This window comes from Narcine bancroftii, chromosome 2 (assembly GCF_036971445.1).
Source record: "Narcine bancroftii isolate sNarBan1 chromosome 2, sNarBan1.hap1, whole genome shotgun sequence".
NCBI classification, from domain to species: Eukaryota; Metazoa; Chordata; class Chondrichthyes; order Torpediniformes; family Narcinidae; genus Narcine; species Narcine bancroftii.
The window spans coordinates 175,364,587-175,382,470 of record NC_091470.1 but is presented as its reverse complement, the minus strand read 5'-3'; the positions used below and the strand labels follow the sequence as shown (position 1 = coordinate 175,382,470).

Here is a 17,884-nt window from a genome sequence, read left to right as displayed (position 1 = left end):
GGAAGATTCCCATGGTTGCGGTAGCATTAGATGCAGAGAAAGCATTTGATCGATTTGAATGGGATTTTTTTTTATTGAGACACTTAATGCTTTTGGGATTCCAAATACTTTTATAAACTGGATAAAGGCATCGTATTATCAACCAAAAGCTTTTTGTTCTTTCTTGTTGTGGATGTTATAAATGTCCGAGTTGTTCTCATAGAAAATAAAACAGGAATTGACTGTCCAGTAACAGGCTCTTCAGCCCACCAGAGTTGTGCTGACTCAATAACCTACTACAACAATTACTTTTTTTAATTTATTCATTCAAAAAACAAATAAAATATGACATATGCAGCAATTAAACATAAACATGAATGTTTTTTTTATATATAGAAAAAAAAGAAAAGAAAAGAACCCCTCCCCCCGCTTCAGCCAACTCTCCTAAGGAGAGACATAAAGAAAGAAAAAGAAAAATTATTAAAGAAACAGTTAAATATACATATTAAAATCTAATCAATATAAATTGAAATGTAAATATTCTGAGTATAACAACCACTTATTAATAAAAAAAATTATAATTATCACACAAAACATGTAATTTTTTTCCATTATTAAACAATATTTCATCTCATGCCATCTATTAATATCAATCATATTTTTATCTTTCCACATACTAGCAATACATTTTTCTGCTATGGATAAAGCTAAATATACAAAAGCAAGCTGAAACTTATCTAATCCCAAGCTTTTTTGAGAGGTTGCAAACTACCTAATAAAAATACTGTTGGATCTAAAACTATTTTAATCTTATACAGGTATTCTAAAAAAGATTGAATTTTCTTCCAAAATGATTGTATATGTATACATAACCAAACAGCATGAAAAAAAGTTCCAACCGTATCACCACCTCTAAAACACAAATCTGATTCATGAAAACCATATTTTTTAAATTTTTCAGGTGTCAAATATAATTGATGTAAAAAATTGTAATTAATCATTGCATAATGTGCATTTATCAATCTAGTTACACTATCATAACAGATATCTAACCAATCATCTTCTGAAAAAATAAAACCAATATCCGCTTCCCATTTAATTTTAGATCTATCCCAACCCTTTTTATCCATACCATCCTGTAATATTTGATACATAGATGAAATATAACCCTTCTCCAGTACCTTCATAAGAAAGTCTCAAATTTAGTCATTTTAGGTAAAATCATATCTCTACCAAACATACATTTTACCAAAGATCGAATTTGATAATAAAGAAATAAAGAGTTCTTATCAATACCAAAACCTTCCCTCATCTAATTAAAAGATAAAAACTTACCCTCTTTAAAACAATCTCCCAAATTTTTCACACCTTTAAATCTCCAATGCAATAAACTTTGATTAAGTATTGAAAAAGAAATAAGTTGATTATTATACAACGGAGTCAAAGCCGATAATTTACCCCTAGAACCTGTCATTTTATTTTTCTTTATCCATAACTTCATTAAATGTTTTAGTATAGGCACATTATGTTGTTGTAACAAATTTATATTCCGTCTAAACAAAAATTGATGTATTTCAAATTCAGAAATACTTGCCATTTCAATTATAGCCCAACTAGGAGGCTGTACCAAATCCATCAATGAACTAATAAATTTAAGTTGGGCTGCTTCATAATAATTTTGAAAATGTGGTAAATGTAGTCCCCCTAACTCATATTTCCAAGTTAATTTATTCAAAGCTACTCTCGAAAATTTATCCCTCCACAAAAACTCCCTAACCATTTTATTCAAATCTTGAAAAAAAAAATGTATCAAGTAAATACAGAATAGATTGAAACAAATATTATATATGGAGAAATATATTCATCTTAATTCTATTTATCCTACCCATTAAATTAATAGGTAAATCTTTCCATTTAATCAAATCAGTTTTAATTTTTTCATTAACGGAGCATAATTTAATTTATATAAAGATCGATAATTAACATTCAAAATTATACCCAGATATTTAATTTGATCAGTCCACTTCAAATTAATAATATTCTTATAAACTGAATAATCTCCTTCACTCACCGGTAATATTTCACTTTTTTTCCCAATTAACTTTATATCCAGAAAGACATCCATATTGTATTAAACATTCTTTCAAGTGCAAAAGTGACTGAGCTGGGTTTATTAAATACATCAATACATCATCAGCAAATAAATTAATTTTATACTCCTCATCTAAAACTTTCATACCTTGTATCTGTGTATTTTGTCTTATCAGCTGTGCTAAAGGTTCGATCACTAACGCAAACAAAGCTGGTGATAAAGGACAACCTTGACGAGTTGATCGAGTTAACTTAAAGGATTCCGAAATCAAACCATTCATCAATACTCTAGCTACCGGTTTACTATATAGAGCCCTAATCCAACCAATAAAAAAAGGACCAAACTTAAATTTCTCCAAAACTTTAAACAAAAAATTCCATTCAACTCTATCAAATGCTTTTTCTGCATCTAAGGATATCACCATTGGATGATCTGAGGATTGTCGAAATCTATTAATCAAACTAATCACGGGCCAAATGTTATCTGAAGCATATCTATTCTTTATAAAACCTGTTTGATCAATATGAATCAACTTGGGTAAAAATTTAGCCAATCTATTTGCTAATATTTTAGCTATTATTTTATAATCTACAATAACAACAAAATTGGTCTATATGAAGATACTTTCAAAGGATCTCTATCTAGGAATTACTGCAATTAAAGCACTAATGTTCTCCAACTTGACGTAATACATCCCCAAACACTGTAGATAAATCATCATAAAAAAATTTTATAAAATTCAACCGAAAATCCATCATCACCAGGCGATTTACCATTCTGCATTTCCAGCATAGCCATTTTAATTTCCAAATCAGTAAATGGTTCTTCTAACTCCTGTATATCTCCATCCTCTAATATCGGTAAATTCAACTGTGATAAAAAAAAAATCAATTGATCCAGTGTCTTGTTTTCCTTCAGATGTATATAATTTTTTATAAAATGAATAAAATTAATCATTAATCTCACAAGGTTTATAAGTAATAAGAGAATTCCGTGTAACAGCATTAATAGTCCTTGAAATCTGTTCTTTCTTTAATTGCCACGGCAATACCTTATGTGCTTTCTCTCCCCATTCGTAATACAGTTGTTTAGTCCTATTAATCACACATACAAATTGATAAGATTGCAAAGTATTATATTTCAATTTCAACCTAGATAATTCTATTTTCTGATCTTCTGTAGCATCTTTCTGAAATTCCTTTTCTAGCTCACTAATCCGTTTCTCTAATTCGACTCTGATTTAATCGATACTTTTTTTTATTTTAGAAGTATAACTAATTATTTGTCCTCTCAAATAGGCTTTCATAGCATCCCATAATACAAACTTACTTTGAACTAAATTAGAATTTTCTTTCAAAAAAAATTAATTTGTTTTTTCAAAAAATCAATAAATTCCCTATTTTTTATCAAGATTGTATTAAACCTCCAACGATAAGCCATTTGAATTTTCTCAGAAGTTGCATATGTAAAATATAACAAAGAGTGATCTGAAATCACCTTACTTTTAGGGTTTTGTATTTTGTTGTATTTTCCTTGTAAATGTGCTGATACTAAAAAGAAGTAAATCCTAGAAAATGATTCACGTCTAGATGAATAAAAAGAGAAATCTTTCTCTGTCAGATTAAGACGTCTCCAAATATCTACTAAATTAAGATCTTTCATCAACGCTTGGACCTGAATTGCCATCTTGGATTTCTTAACTTTCTTCGGAGATTTATCGAATAAAGGTTCCAAAACACAATTAAAATCACCACCAACTAAAATATTATCATTAGCCTGACCCAAATATAAAAATACATCTGAAATAAATATTTCATCATCTGCATTAAGTAAAGTCCAAAATTCACTAAAAATCTTACAATTTAATTTAAGAATACATCCTGCCTTTTCCTCCATTGATTGTAATTCAAAAGATAAATTTTTATGTATCAAAATTGCTACACCTTTAGCTCTAGAATTAAATGAAGAAGAATATACATGCCCAATCCAGTCCCTCTTTAATTTCATGCTTTCCTTTACATTCAAATGTATTTCTTCTAAAAAAGCAATATCAATTTTCATTTTCTTAATATACGCCAAGACTCACTTACGCTTAATCGGACTAGTTAATCCTCGAACATTAAATATTAGCAAACCACAACTTTGACATATCTACTATTGTTACTAAATACCAATAATATCTTTATAGAAAAACTCAAATCAACGTATATAGGCCCTCTAATAGAAAAACAATCACAAATTAAAAACTAACTAAAATGAAAATTTAAAAAAATAAAGGAAAAAGTCCCCCCCAAAAAAAAACTACCAAGAGGTAGTAATCCCCTAAACAAAAATTGGGTGTGGGTCACTCACCAGTGGCTGATGACTAGTACAAATCTCTCCCTCCCCAGCCAATCAGTAACATCACAATATCATAATAGAATAAGAAAATTCTTCTTTTCATCCAGAAGATTCCAATCTCGGAGATCCTATTTCAGAAGGAAGTTGACACTTTCCATTCCCGTTTTTCCCATTTCTGCCATTTCTTCCGTTTCCAGAGCTACCAGACTTTTCTTTAGGAGATAATGGTGGACTATGTCTTTGTCCTCTTATATCTGGCAATGAATCAGCAAAAATCATTGCTTCACGTTCATTTTCAAAAAACCGAAATTGATAGTCTCCATAAAATCACCTTCAACACTGCAGGGTAGTGAAAAGTAGACTTATAACCTTTACGCCACAAAACTTCTTTAACTGGATTGAATCAACGTCGATGTTGAATGACCTCTTAACTCAAATCAGGTTAAAAATCTTTGCTATTCTGAATCATTAACGGAGTTTGTCGTTGTCTCGCATTTTGCACTGCTCCTCTGTCCAAATAACTCAAACATCAAATTATTAACGGTCTCGGTGGTTGACCAGCTGAGGGTGTTCTTCTTAAAGCTCTATGGGCTCTTTCCAGTGCCAGTCCCCCAGAGAAATATTCTTGCCCTAATATTTCTGGGATCCAGTCTTTAAAGAAACGAAGAGGATCTTGTCCTTCTATACCTTCTAGCAAACCAACAATTTTCACATTATTCCTTCTGGTTTGATTGTCCAAGTAATCTATTTTTCTTTCTAACTCCTTCTCACATTCCCCTAGTTCTTTGACTGATTTTTCCACCTTCAACACTTTTTCTGTGTGAGAAGTCACTGTTGTTCACAGTCCAAAAAAAACAGTCTGAATTTTTAAAAAATTCTTCATAAGATGCATCCACACGTGCTTTAACCATATTTAATTCTGAACTTATACCAGCATTCATTTGAACCATCTTATTCATTAAAGATGTCTACATAGGTTGAATAATTGCATACATTGTGAATACGTAAATCTCAACTCTGCTCTCTCTGTCATGGTGGCAGAACAAGGTAACTGCAGCTCCTGCTGCAATTCAACAGAAGGCATTTTAAAAGATTTACTGCGGGTCTGGACTCCCAGTGATGGCACTCCAACTTCCTCAGGGAGTCGCCGCTGGACTCCCCCCTTATCTTGTTGTTTTTCCAACAAAATTCCAGAACCATCCTTCACTTGGTGAATAATAGACATTTTTTTTCCAGCTCCCACAGTCTTTGAGGTTTAGACAATGAAGAGATTGAGCCTGGGGCTGTATCAAGTCGTCAAGGCCCCAAATATTCAGCACTTCGAAAATGTAATTTCTTCTGCACTTGAGGTTTAATCTTTTTACCATTAGTGACCATAATAATTCCTTAATACTTTAAACTAAAATTTAAAAAAATTTAAACTTGAAAACAAAGAGTTAAAAAACAGGTACTTAAAAGTCTGGCCAGAGAGGACGAGATTACACGGCTAGACTCTACGCCATCTTGCCACGTCCCCTACTACAACAATTACCTAGAATTTCCCTACTGCATAATCCACCATTTTTCTCAGATCCATGAACCTATCTAATGGTCTCTTAAAATATCCCATTGTACCTGCCACCACTGCCATTGCCAGTAGCATATTCCATGCACCCACCACTCTCTGAGGAATTTATTTCTTATATCCACCACCCCTGCACTTACTCCCAAGCACCTTAAAACTATTCCCCCTCATGTTATCCATTTATACCCCAGGTAAAAGCCTCTGGGTGTCCACATAATCAATATTTCTCATCATCTTGTGAACCTCTATCAGGTCACTCCTCATTCTCTGTAACTCCAAGGAGAAAAGACCAAGTTCATTCAACCTCTCCAATCCAGGCAGCATCCTTATAAATCTCCTCTGCACCTTCTCTATGCCATCGACATCCTTCCTGTGACCAACGAGTCTTACTAAGATCTTAGATAGCTGCAACCTCACAGCTCTTGAATGCGATCCCATGGTTAATGTAAGGCCATGATCCTTCTTAGAAATACTCAGCTTTGAGTTTGCTGTGGACATGGAGGCCAAAATCTCTCAGGTCATTCACACTGTTCAGAGCCTTCCCATTAACATTTTACCTACTAAAATGAACCACCTCACACATTTTTTGGGTTAAACTCCATCTGCATCTAATTAATGACTCTCTGGAATCTCTGGCAACCCTCCAGACAGCACCACCAACCATTGTGTAATCTGCAAACTTACTAACTTACCCTTCCACTCCTCATCAAGATCATTTATGAAAATCACAAAGAGGAGGGCTCCCGGAACAGATCCCCGTTGAACACCTCTGGTCACCAACCCCTACACAGAATACAATCTTTCTACACTGCCCTCTGCCTTCTCTGGAGGCCAATTCTGTATCCACAAAGCAAGGCCTCCTTGGATTCAATGCCTCCTTACTTTCTGAACGAGCCTTGCATGGGGAACCTTATCAAAGGCATCAATGAGATCCATACACACTACATCCACTGCTCTACCTTCATCAATGTGCTTAGTTACATGCTCCAAGAATTTGATCAGGTTGGTGAGAGATGACCTTCCCCTGACAAAGCCAAGCTTGCTGACAATCCCGAATCAAATAATGCCTCTCACAATTCTTGTAAAGCCTGTCTCTAAGGATCTTCTCTCACAGCTGGATCACCATGGAAGTTCTCAGGGCAGCTCAGTTCGTGTAGCAGTTAGCACAATGCCTTTACAGCACCAGCAATTAGATCTTAGGTTCAAATCGCATGCTGTCCTTAGGGAGTTCGTTTCCCCGTGTCTGCATGAGTTCTCTCCAGGGGCTTCATTTTTCTCCCACGTTTCAAAATATACTGGCCGTATAGGTGAATTGAGTGTAAATTGGATGCCATGGTCTCATGGACCGAAATGGCCTGATACCATGCTGTATGTCTAAATTAAAAAATGTAAATTTAAATTTGTCCAGTTTCAGGAACCCAGCACGTACTCATCGGAGGAGGATGAAGCAGCCGAGGTGCAACAGTTTTACGAGTTGCTGGCAGGATCGATGGAAATTATACGCCAGTGGGCAGAGCAGATCCCGGGGTTCTGTGGTTTCCCCAAGGAGGATCAAGATCTGCTGCTGGAGTCGGCCTTTCTGGAGCTCTTCATCCTCAGGCTGGCCTACAGGTGGGTACCTGAACCAGGGCAACACACCCCCACCAATTTTGCTCTGTGCCCCTCCTGAGTCCAGACCCACCATCCCTTCAGTATGTCAAGGAGGACACAAAGGTTCTGGAAAAACTCAGCAGGTCCCATGGCCTCCACAGGAAATGGACATTTCAGGCCTGAGCCCTTGTGGAATCTGTACTGAAATATTGAAGCTCGACTTGTTATATTCACCACACTTCAATTATAAACGGAAATTTCAATGTCAATCACATGCTTATAATTCACTCTGGGAAATTGGGTGATGTAATCAACAATGTTACGTGAGGTTGGGTTGATGTATGTACTTGGCCAGGAAGGTAAATGTGGTTCGCAAACATACTGGAGAAACTCAGGAGATGGTGCTGCCTTTAATGTAGTGGCCTCCAACATCTTTGGCCTATGCCCTTCGTCGAAAAGCAGGGAGCTAATAAAAAGAGGGGGGTAGAGGAGGATGAGGAGCCAGGGGGAAGAGAGGAGGAATGAAGGGGCAGGGGGAGGTGAGGAGAGGAAGGAGAAAGGTACAGCAGGAGGGGCGAAGGGGAGGGAAAAGGAAGAGGCTGGGGCAGTGAGGAGGGAGGAAGGGGCAGGGGAGGAGAGAAAAGAAGGCACGAATGGACGTGAAGAGGGAGGAAGTGGCAGGGGGAGAGGAGGGGGGAAGGGGCAGGGGAGGAGAAGAGGGATGAACAGAGGGGTGAAGGGGCAGGGGAAGAGGAGGGAGGAAAGGGGAGGTGGAGGAGAGGGGGGAAAGAAGAGGCAGGGAGGAAGAGGCTGGGGAGGTGAGGGAGGAAGTGGTGGGGAGGACCTCAAGCCAATAAGTAAGAGATCATAGAGTGGTAGGCAGATGAGAAAAGCGGTAGCTCTCTGAATGGAGAGGGATGGGGTGGGTAGCTGGAGGAAGGGATGGAGAAAGGGAGAGATTTGTGGAAGGGGTCCTTCTCCTGAGTGCCCATGAACACCTTGCCTCTCTCTGACACCTTTCACAGCCTCTGCTTGCCCCAAAGCGTTCTGCACCCGTTGACACCTCTATAGGCATGTGAACATTATGGGAGTAGCGGGAAATGTGGCAGTCCATTTGTGCCCAGGAAGGCCTCTTAGTTGGCTGCACAAGAGGGAACGCTGCCAACCGAGTTGTCACTGCGCGTGAAATGCGAGCTCGTTCCACGGACAGTTCCACATTCTCTGGTTTTTATTTCAGTCTTCAGTCCCTGTGAATTCTTTCTGTTTTTTGTCTGATGGGAGACTGTGTGGGAAAAGCTGAGCTTCATTCTGTCTGTGGGCCACATCAATGTAAACCTCTTCTCCCATCCGTGGCCCTCATGCACTGTCAAACCAAGGCCACTTGCAGATTGGAGGAACAACACCTAATATTGCATCTGGGGCCCTCTCCAACCAGGCGACATTAACAATGGCTGATCATTTCATTTAAACAGAAGGCACGGTAACAGACCCTTTCAGCCCTCGAGCCCATGCTGCTCAAATACTACAATTATTCTACAACCCCCAAACATTTTGAAGGGTGGGATGAAACCATAGCATCTGAAGGAAACCCACGCAAGCACAGGAAGAAGGTACAAGCTCCAACTGACAGCATGGGAGTCAAAGCTGGGTCCAGTTTTTTCAAATTTAGATTTATAGTCAGAGTACATACACGACATCACATACAACTCTGAGATTCCTTTCTCCTGGGGGCAAGGCAGAATTACCACAGATCAGTAGTCGCTGACGCTGAAATTGTATTGTGCTAACTGATCCGCTAACCCTGCCACCCATTCTCCAATTTCCATTAACTCCCTTCGAGTCTCTCTCTTTCCCTATCCTCCAGCTCCATTCGGAGAGCTACCCCTCCCCCTATTACCTCAGCTTCTCTTTCTTCTGTCCTTTTCTCCAGATCCACCTACGACCTCTTGCCTTTTGGCTTGTGTGCCTCCCCCTGCCTCTCCCTCCTTTCCTCTCCTCACCTCTCCCCCACACCTTGTCATATGGCTCAGACCCGAAATGTTGGAAACCCTTTGCTTCCTGTAGATGCTGTGTGACCTGCTGAGTATTTCCAGCACGTTTCCAACTTCCATCACTTTTAAAGTGTCTTTGTTTGCAGGTCCAACCCCGGAGAAGGGAAGCTTATCTTCTGCAATGGTGTCATCCTCCATCGCCAGCAGTGCTTGCGTGCTTTTGGCAAGTGGATTGATTCTATCGTCAGCTTCTCCACTGCACTACAACGGATGAAGATCGATGTGTCCACTTTCTCATGCCTGGCTACGCTGGTGGTCATAACAGGTGGGCCACACCTCACCTCCCAGCTCCTCATTCCCTTTGCCTCTCCAAGCAGGTGGGTCCGCTTCAACTCTTGTCCCCCGCAGTTCTCTCCACCAAGTATCCGTTCACGTGGAAATCCCAAAGGACCACTGTTGTTGAGGAGTGGCCAGCAGGTAATCCGTCAGCAATGCACAAGGTGCAGGAGAAACTCAGCTGGTACAGAGTGACTCTGGGAAGTAATGTTTCAGGCCTAAATAAACAGGTAGGGAAGGGGCCAAGAGGAGGGATGGAGGCAGGGGGAGTGGAGGAGAAAGAGGGAAGGGGCAGGGGAGGAGGGGAAAGGAGGAAGAAAGGGGCAAGGGATAGAAGAAGGGGAAAGGAAGAAAAGAGGGAAGGCTGAGAGATTCCCAAATGCGCTAGCCAACACCAGCTTCCTGGTCCACCCCAGAACAGAGGCATCTACCGCCCTGAGAACCCCTGGCCTTTTTCAGCAGATAACTCCACCCCTCCAGTAGTCAAATACAGCGCCTTCGACCGAAAGCTACTGGCACTGTACCGGTCGGTAAGATATTTCCATGACTTTTTGGAAGGTCAGCAATTTAAGGTCTTGACCGATCACAAGCCATTGACCTTCACCTTCCATAAGGTATCAGACCTGTGGTCAGCCCAACAGCTGTGGACCTACAGCACATTGCAGGGAAAAGCAATATGTTAGCTGAGACTCTGTCATGCCCCGTGATCAAGTCAGTCCATGTCTTGCCCCAGGGGGTCAACTATGTAGACCTCGCCCAAAGTGCAGCAGCAGGACCCTGAGATATAGGATAGCCATCTCTGGTCTCAGGGTGGAAGACGTCCCCGTTGGCCTAAGTAACCTGACACTACTGTGCAACATCTCCACCAGCACCCCTCACCCAATCGTCCTGATCACATGGAGGCGCTGGGTTTTTGATCCATACGCAACCTAGTGCATCCGGCCATACGAGTCATAGCCAAGATTACGGTGAGCAGGTTTGTCTGGCATGGCGAGCCCATGCTCCTCCGACTGCTCCATTGTCTTCATCCCCCAAATGTTTTCGGATCGGGCACTGCTTTTGAAGTCATCTCAAATGAACTTTGCTATTAAAATTGAATTACAGTCAACTCACAAGACAGGAGTTATGCGAATAATGTAGGCTTTAATTAGCAAGGCGGCATCATCTGCAAAGAGTAGTTCACGGACAAGTTTCTCTTGTGTCTTGGTGTGAGCTTGCAGGCGCCTCAGATTGAAGAGACTGCCATCCGTGCGGTACCGGATGTAAACAGCGTCTTCATTGTTGGGGTCTTTCATGGCTTGGTTCAGCATCATGCTGAAGAAGATTGAAAAGAGGGTTGGTGCGAGAACACAGCCTTGCTTCACGCCATTGTTAATGGAGAAGGGTTCAGAGAGCTCATTGCTGTATCTGACCCGACCTTGTTGGTTTTCGTGCAGTTGGATAATCATGTTGAGGAACTTTGGGGGACATCCGATGCGCTCTAGTATTTGCCAAAGCCCTTTCCTGCTCACGGTGTCGAAGGCTTTGGTGAGGTCAACAAAGGTGATGTAGAGTCCTTTGTTTTGTTCTCTGCAGATGATGCCGCTTTAGTTGCCCATTCAGAGCCAGCTCTTCAGCGCTTGACGTCCTGCTTTGCGGAAACTGCCAAAATGTTTGGCCTGGAAGTCAGCCTGAAGAAAACTGAGGTCCTCCATCAGCCAGCTCCCCACCATGACTACCAGCCCCCCCACATCTCCATCGGGCACACAAAACTCAAAACGGTCAACCAGTTTACCTATCTCGGCTGCACCATTTCATCAGATGCAAGGATCGACAATGAGATAGACAACAGACTCGCCAAGGCAAATAGCGCCTTTGGAAGACTACACAAAAGAGTCTGGAAAAACAACCAACTGAAAAACCTCACAAAGATAAGCGTATACAGAGCCGTTGTCATACCCACACTCCTGTTCGGCTCCGAATCATGGGTCCTCTACCGGCACCACCTACGGCTCCTAGAACGCTTCCACCAGCGTTGTCTCCGCTCCATCCTCAACATCCATTGGAGCGCTCACACCCCTAACGTCGAGGTACTCGAGATGGCAGAGGTCGACAGCATCGAGTCCACGCTGCTGAAGATCCAGCTGCGCTGGATGGGTCACGTCTCCAGAATGGAGGACCATCGCCTTCCCAAGATCGTATTATATGGCGAGCTCTCCACTGGCCACCGTGACAGAGGTGCACCAAAGAAAAGGTACAAGGACTGCCTAAAGAAATCTCTTAGTGCCTGCCACATTGACCACCGCCAGTGGGCTGATAACGCCTCAAACCGTGCATCTTGGCGCCTCACAGTTTGGCGGGCAGCAACCTCCTTTGAAGAAGACCGCAGAGCCCACCTCACTGACAAAAGGCAAAGGAGGAAAAACCCAACACCCAACCCCAACCAACCAATTTTCCCTTGCAACCGCTGCAATCGTGTCTGCCTGTCCCGCATCGGACTGGTCAGCCACAAACGAGCCTGCAGCTGACGTGGACTTTTTACCCCCTCCATAAATCTTCGTCCGCGAAGCCAAGCCAAAGAAAAGAAATTAGCAAGGCTAGTCCCAATCTAAGCTGATAGCAGTGGACAGGAACACATATATGCAAGCAGGGGACTACTTCGCCCTAGTCAGCCCATAGCACTGGTCCTCCTTACCAGCCAGCAGTGAGCAACTACTTTTTACATACAAGCATGAAATACCAATGATCACCACACACTATAGATCCCTTCTCACGCTTTAAACTTTCTTCCTCCTCCTGGACACCTCATTCCAGTTCTTCTGCCTGCTCTGGACCCTTATATTTCCAGCTCCCTCCATGACATCAACTGTATCGACTTCACTACTCCCCTCACTCATTCCAATCTCACCCCTTTGGAACACCTGGCCCTCCACTCTCTCTGCACCAATCTGAACCTCACCATCAATCCAGCAGACAAGGGTGGTGCTGTTGTGGTCTGACCTCTATCAAACCACTGAATCACGAACTATCCCAGAACTCATCATTTTCAGTCACCTCACTGGCACGGCCTCCAATCTTATTGTTTCCCAACCCCACACCACCCATTTCTACCTCCTACCCAAGATCCACAAACCCAATTGACCTGACAGACCCAACGTATCTGTGTGCTCCTGTCTCACTGAATTGGTCTCTGCTTACCTCAACTCTGTTTTGTCTCCCCAGTCCAATCCCTCCCCATGTACATCCATGACACTTCACACACCCTACATCACTTCAACAACTTCCATTTCCCTGAACTTGATCACCTGATGTTTACATGGATATCCAATCCAACATCTCCTTTAATGAAGGCCTCAAAGCCCTTTGTTTCTTTCTGAATAATGGAACCAACCACTCCCCCTCCACCATTACCCTCCCCTGGCTGGCAGAACTTGTCTTCACCCTCAATAAAATCTCCTTTGATTTATCCCACTTACTGCAGGTTAAAGGGTTTGCCATGGGTAGGAAACAAGAATATGTGTCTAGTGTAATACATAGTGGAGTCCATCTCTAGCAGCACTCACCCTTTCCTCATCTCTGGAGAGAAATCCATTCCCTCAATTCCTCCATCTCATCTGCACCCAGGATGAGGACTTCCATGGTAGATCATCAGAGATGTCCTCCTCCTTCAAAACATCGTGGCTTTCCCTCTACCACTATCAACTCGGCCCTCGCTCTCATATCCTCCATTACCCGCACATCTGCCCTGGCCCCTTCCGCCCCCATGTGCAACAAGGACAGGATCCCTCTTGTCCTCACTGACCCCCCCACCAGCCTCCACATCCAACACACCCCCTCTGCTATCTACAATGTGATCCCAACACCAGGCACATATTCCCCTCTCCACCTTCTGCAGAGACCACTTCATGCATGACTCCCATGTCTGCTCCTACCTCCTCACCAATCATCCTCTTGGGACCTACCCCTCTGATCGCAGGAGATGCTCCACTTGTCCTCACACCAACTCCCTCTGCACCATTCGGGGCCCAAGCAGTCTTTTCAAGTGAAGCACGCTTCTCTTGTGAATCTGCAGGGGTCCTCGACTGCATCCGATGACTCCCACTGTGATCTACTCTACATCGGAGAGACTAGACTCAGACTTTGTTGAGCACCTTGGCTCTGTCCGCCGCAATAGTGTGGATCTCCCTCTGGCCACCCATTTCAGTTCTCCATCCCATCCCCTTGCTGACATGTGCGTCATGCACTGCCAGACTGAGACTACCTGTAAATTGGAGGAACAACTCGATCAACTTCTCTGGCTTTCAATAAACAGCACCCCTTTCTTCCCCCATCACCCCATCATTCCCTGTCTCCTTTCACACAAACGTGATAAATTCTTACCACATTCCTATACGATCCAATTAAAATCTTTTGTTGGACTGGGTTCCTTCCCCATTGTCTGAATTCTGGGACTTTGGGATTTCCTGCTTCTGGTTTATTCTACTTGTGCCTTGAAGAAGGGTTCAGGCCCGAAATGTTGACGATATATCTTTGCTCCAATAGACGCTGAAAAGACTGGCTGAGTTCCTTCAGAATTTTGGTGTGTTTAATACAATCACAGACTTTCAGTTTTTGCTGAAGTAGTAAATTGAATGAGATGTTTGTCTTTGAGGGAAAGCTAGAAAGTGGTAGCGGATGGTTCCCTCTCTGACTTGGAGACCCATGATTTATGGAACCACTGTGGCTTGTCATCTGTATCAATGATCTGGATGATATTGTGGTAAATTGGATCAGCAAGTTTGCAGAAGACATGAAGGTCGGAAGTATACGAGGGAGTGAGGAATGAAGAGAGATCAGGACCAACTTCAAAAATGGGCTACACAATGGCATATCCAATTAAATGCAGACAAGAATGAGGTGTTGCATTTTGGATTTGACAAGCCAAGTTAGGACATAAATGGTGAGGAGTAAAAATGAAAGAACTGGGAATACAGATACATAATTCCCTGAAAGTGGTTTCACGGATAGGTAGGTTTGTGAAGAGAGCTGTCAATATGTCGACCTTCATAAAAGTATTGAGGATTGGTGTTGGAATGTCTGGTGAGGTTGTATAAGACAATGGTGAAGCTAAATTTGCCAAACCAGGCAACATCATGGTCAATCTCCTCGGCTCTTTTTCTGAAGCATCTAAATCCTTCCTGTAACAATGCCACCAGATCAGAATTCAATAGTTCAAGGCTCTGTTGGGCTGCAACAAGGAAGAGTTTTTGGTCCATCTGTACATCACACCATGTGTATGACGGTAAGCTCACCATCATTCTCACCTTGTTGTGTTTCAGACCGCCATGGCTTGAAGGAACCCAAGAAGGTTGAAGATCTGCAGACCAAGATTATAACATGTCTGAAAGACCACATCACGTCCAGCGCCAGTGAGGAGATGAGGCCAAATTATCTGTCCAGGCTCCTGGGAAAACTCCCTGAACTCTGTACCCTCTGCACCCAAGGACTGCAGCGCCTCTTCTACCTGAAGCTGGCACATCTGCTGCCCCCGCCGGTCCTCGTCGACAAGCTCTTTGCCGATACCTTGCCTTTCTAGTCCACTCTGCTTGAGCCGGTGACATTAGAACTGGGCCCAGCCATCAGATTGGATGTGGCAGTTAAACTCGGCCCAGATCCATTTCAAATCGGAAATGTCTGCGGGAGTTGGACAAGTTGCCGTTTGAGTTTGCTGCTTTTCAAAATGCTGCTTTTGTTTTATTCCGCCCACAGATCGTTGGAATAAAAGTCCTTCCGCTCTGCCGCGGCTTCTGCCTCGCAAACTAACCATGCCGTTGAACAAGAAAGTCTCAGCTCGAGTGCAGCTGCACGAATGTGCTGAGGAAACTCCGCAGCATCGCTAGGAAGGAAAGGGGAACCTCCCACCTCACCAGCCACTGCATCCAACATGTCATGCTCCGCAGTATCGGCCACCTACTACGTGATCCAGCCACATTCTCCCATCCCCTCCCCTCTCCATTTTCTGCAGGTACCGTTCCCCCTCTGATTCCCTCGTCCACTCCACCCTTCCCACTGATCGCTCCCTCATCACCTACCCCTGTGACCGCTGGAAGTGCCAGACTTGTGTCCACCTCTCCTCCTCACCACCATTTAGGGCCTCAAACAGATATTGCAAGTGAGGCAGCGCTTCACTAGTGAATCTGCAGGGGTCACCTGCGGCTCCCCTGGTGGTCTCTTCTGCATCAGAGAGATTGGATTTAGACTGGGAAATTGCTTTGTTGAGCACCTTTACTCTCTAGCAATACTGGGGACCAGCCATTTCAATGCAACACCCCATTCTCACACCAAGTTGGCTATCCATGGCCTCATGCACTGTAAAACTGAGACCTCCCGCAAGTTAGAGGAACAATGCCTTATATTCTGACTGGGATCTCCCATCCAGGCAGCATTAACACTGGCTTCCCTATTTCCATCAGACACTATGGGAACCGACGAAACACCTCTTCGATCTGTTCTCGAGTCAGCATTCCACGCAAGCTGTGTGACCTTTATTTCTAACCCATGACTTAGATTTATTAAACGCTCTCATTAAACCGCAGCAGACACCAACAGATTCCACTGCACATCAACACGTGTACAAAGTTTGCATCACAGCCTGGTATGGGGACACTACTACCTCTGACTGGAAAGCCCTGAAAAATGTAGTGGGCACAGCCCAGGACATCACTAAAACTCTTCCTCCCTTCGAGAGCATCTACAGGGAATGCTGCCATCCGATAGCAGCAGCAATCATCAAGGAACCACACCACCCAGCACACGCTGCTGCCATCAGGAAAGAGGTATCGGTGCCACAAGACTCACACCATCGGGTTCAGGAACAGCTGCTCCCCCTCAACCATCAGACTCCTCAACAACAAACTCAATCAGAGACTCATTATTTATTACTGAATAATTTTGTCTGTATTACAGTCAGTTTGTTGACATTTTTCTCTTTTGCACATGTATCTTTTTTTTTTCTCGAGTACAGTTTTTTGCACTACTAAAAGGTACGCGATTCTTTTTCTGGACGGACATCTAAAATCCGGAAAGCTCCAAAATCCGGAAAGTGGGGACTGGCGGTCGGGGGAGACTGCCAGGCAGCCAAGGGACCGGCGATCGGGGGAGGTAGCCAGGTGGCTGAGGGACCAGTGACCGGGGGAGACTGCCAGGTTGGCCGAGGGACTGGTGACTGGGGGTGACTGCTGGGCAGCCGAAAGACCGGTGGCCGGGAGAGACTGCTGGGTGGCCGAGGGACCGCGATTGGGGAGGTGGCTAAGGGACCAGCGGTTGGGGAGGCGGCTGGGCATTCGGGGGAGGCATCTGGGCGGCCGAGGGACCGGCAGTTGGGGGAGGTGGTCAAGGGACCACGTTTGGGGGAGGCAGCCGGGCGACTGGAAGGGGGTGAGGGTGGATATGGCAGCACAATTTGGGTGGGCTTTCCGAAATCTGGAAAAATCCAAAATTTGGAACACACTCCCCCGCAGGTTCCGGATAAAAGATTGTGTACCTGTAGAAATTCTACCTGGCCCGCAGGAAAAAAGTTTCTCAGGGCTGTATGTGATGTCATGTATGTTTTCTGACAATAAATCTGAACTTTGAACTTTATCTCCTTTTTTTACAGCTCTGTCGCCCACCAATAAATACAGTTTGCAATGCATTATCTTCACCTTCAATCCATCAATGGACAATGTTTAGTCATGAGTTAGTCCCCACGAGATTCTCACACATCCATGTGGTGAAGCAGAATAGGAAGGGACAAGAGACTCACTTCAGGGTATGATGGTTTAATCTCTGCCAACCAGAGAGATTGGTACAGTATCAGCAAGGAAAGGGGTGCTAAAAGGATTATTGAACCCATGGGCATGGTCAGAAGCTATAGGCACCTCCTCTCTAACAGGGAGTGTGGTGAGATGGGAGACAACCAGCCTCGGATATCTAGAGCCACCAATCTGACGGGGATCTGCAGATCAAAGATTAACATCCCAATCCTTACTGGGT

At 43.4% G+C, this 17,884-nt stretch overlaps 1 protein-coding gene across 2 annotated transcripts in view; it reads left to right on the top strand.

Annotated features, from left to right (window-relative positions):
* LOC138754630 (nuclear receptor subfamily 4 group A member 1-like) overlaps nucleotides 1–17,486 on the top strand; it is an 89,877-nt gene extending 72,391 nt beyond the window's left edge. For both annotated transcript variants that reach the window (XM_069919178.1, XM_069919179.1), the window contains 3 exons: nucleotides 7,384–7,586; nucleotides 9,703–9,881; nucleotides 15,190–17,486. In XM_069919178.1, coding sequence (XP_069775279.1) covers nucleotides 7,384–7,586; nucleotides 9,703–9,881; nucleotides 15,190–15,446 — 639 coding nt within the window. In that variant the 3' untranslated portion in view covers nucleotides 15,447–17,486. The remainder of the gene's footprint in view (nucleotides 1–7,383; nucleotides 7,587–9,702; nucleotides 9,882–15,189) is intronic.
* Nucleotides 17,487–17,884: the final 398 nt, after the last annotated feature.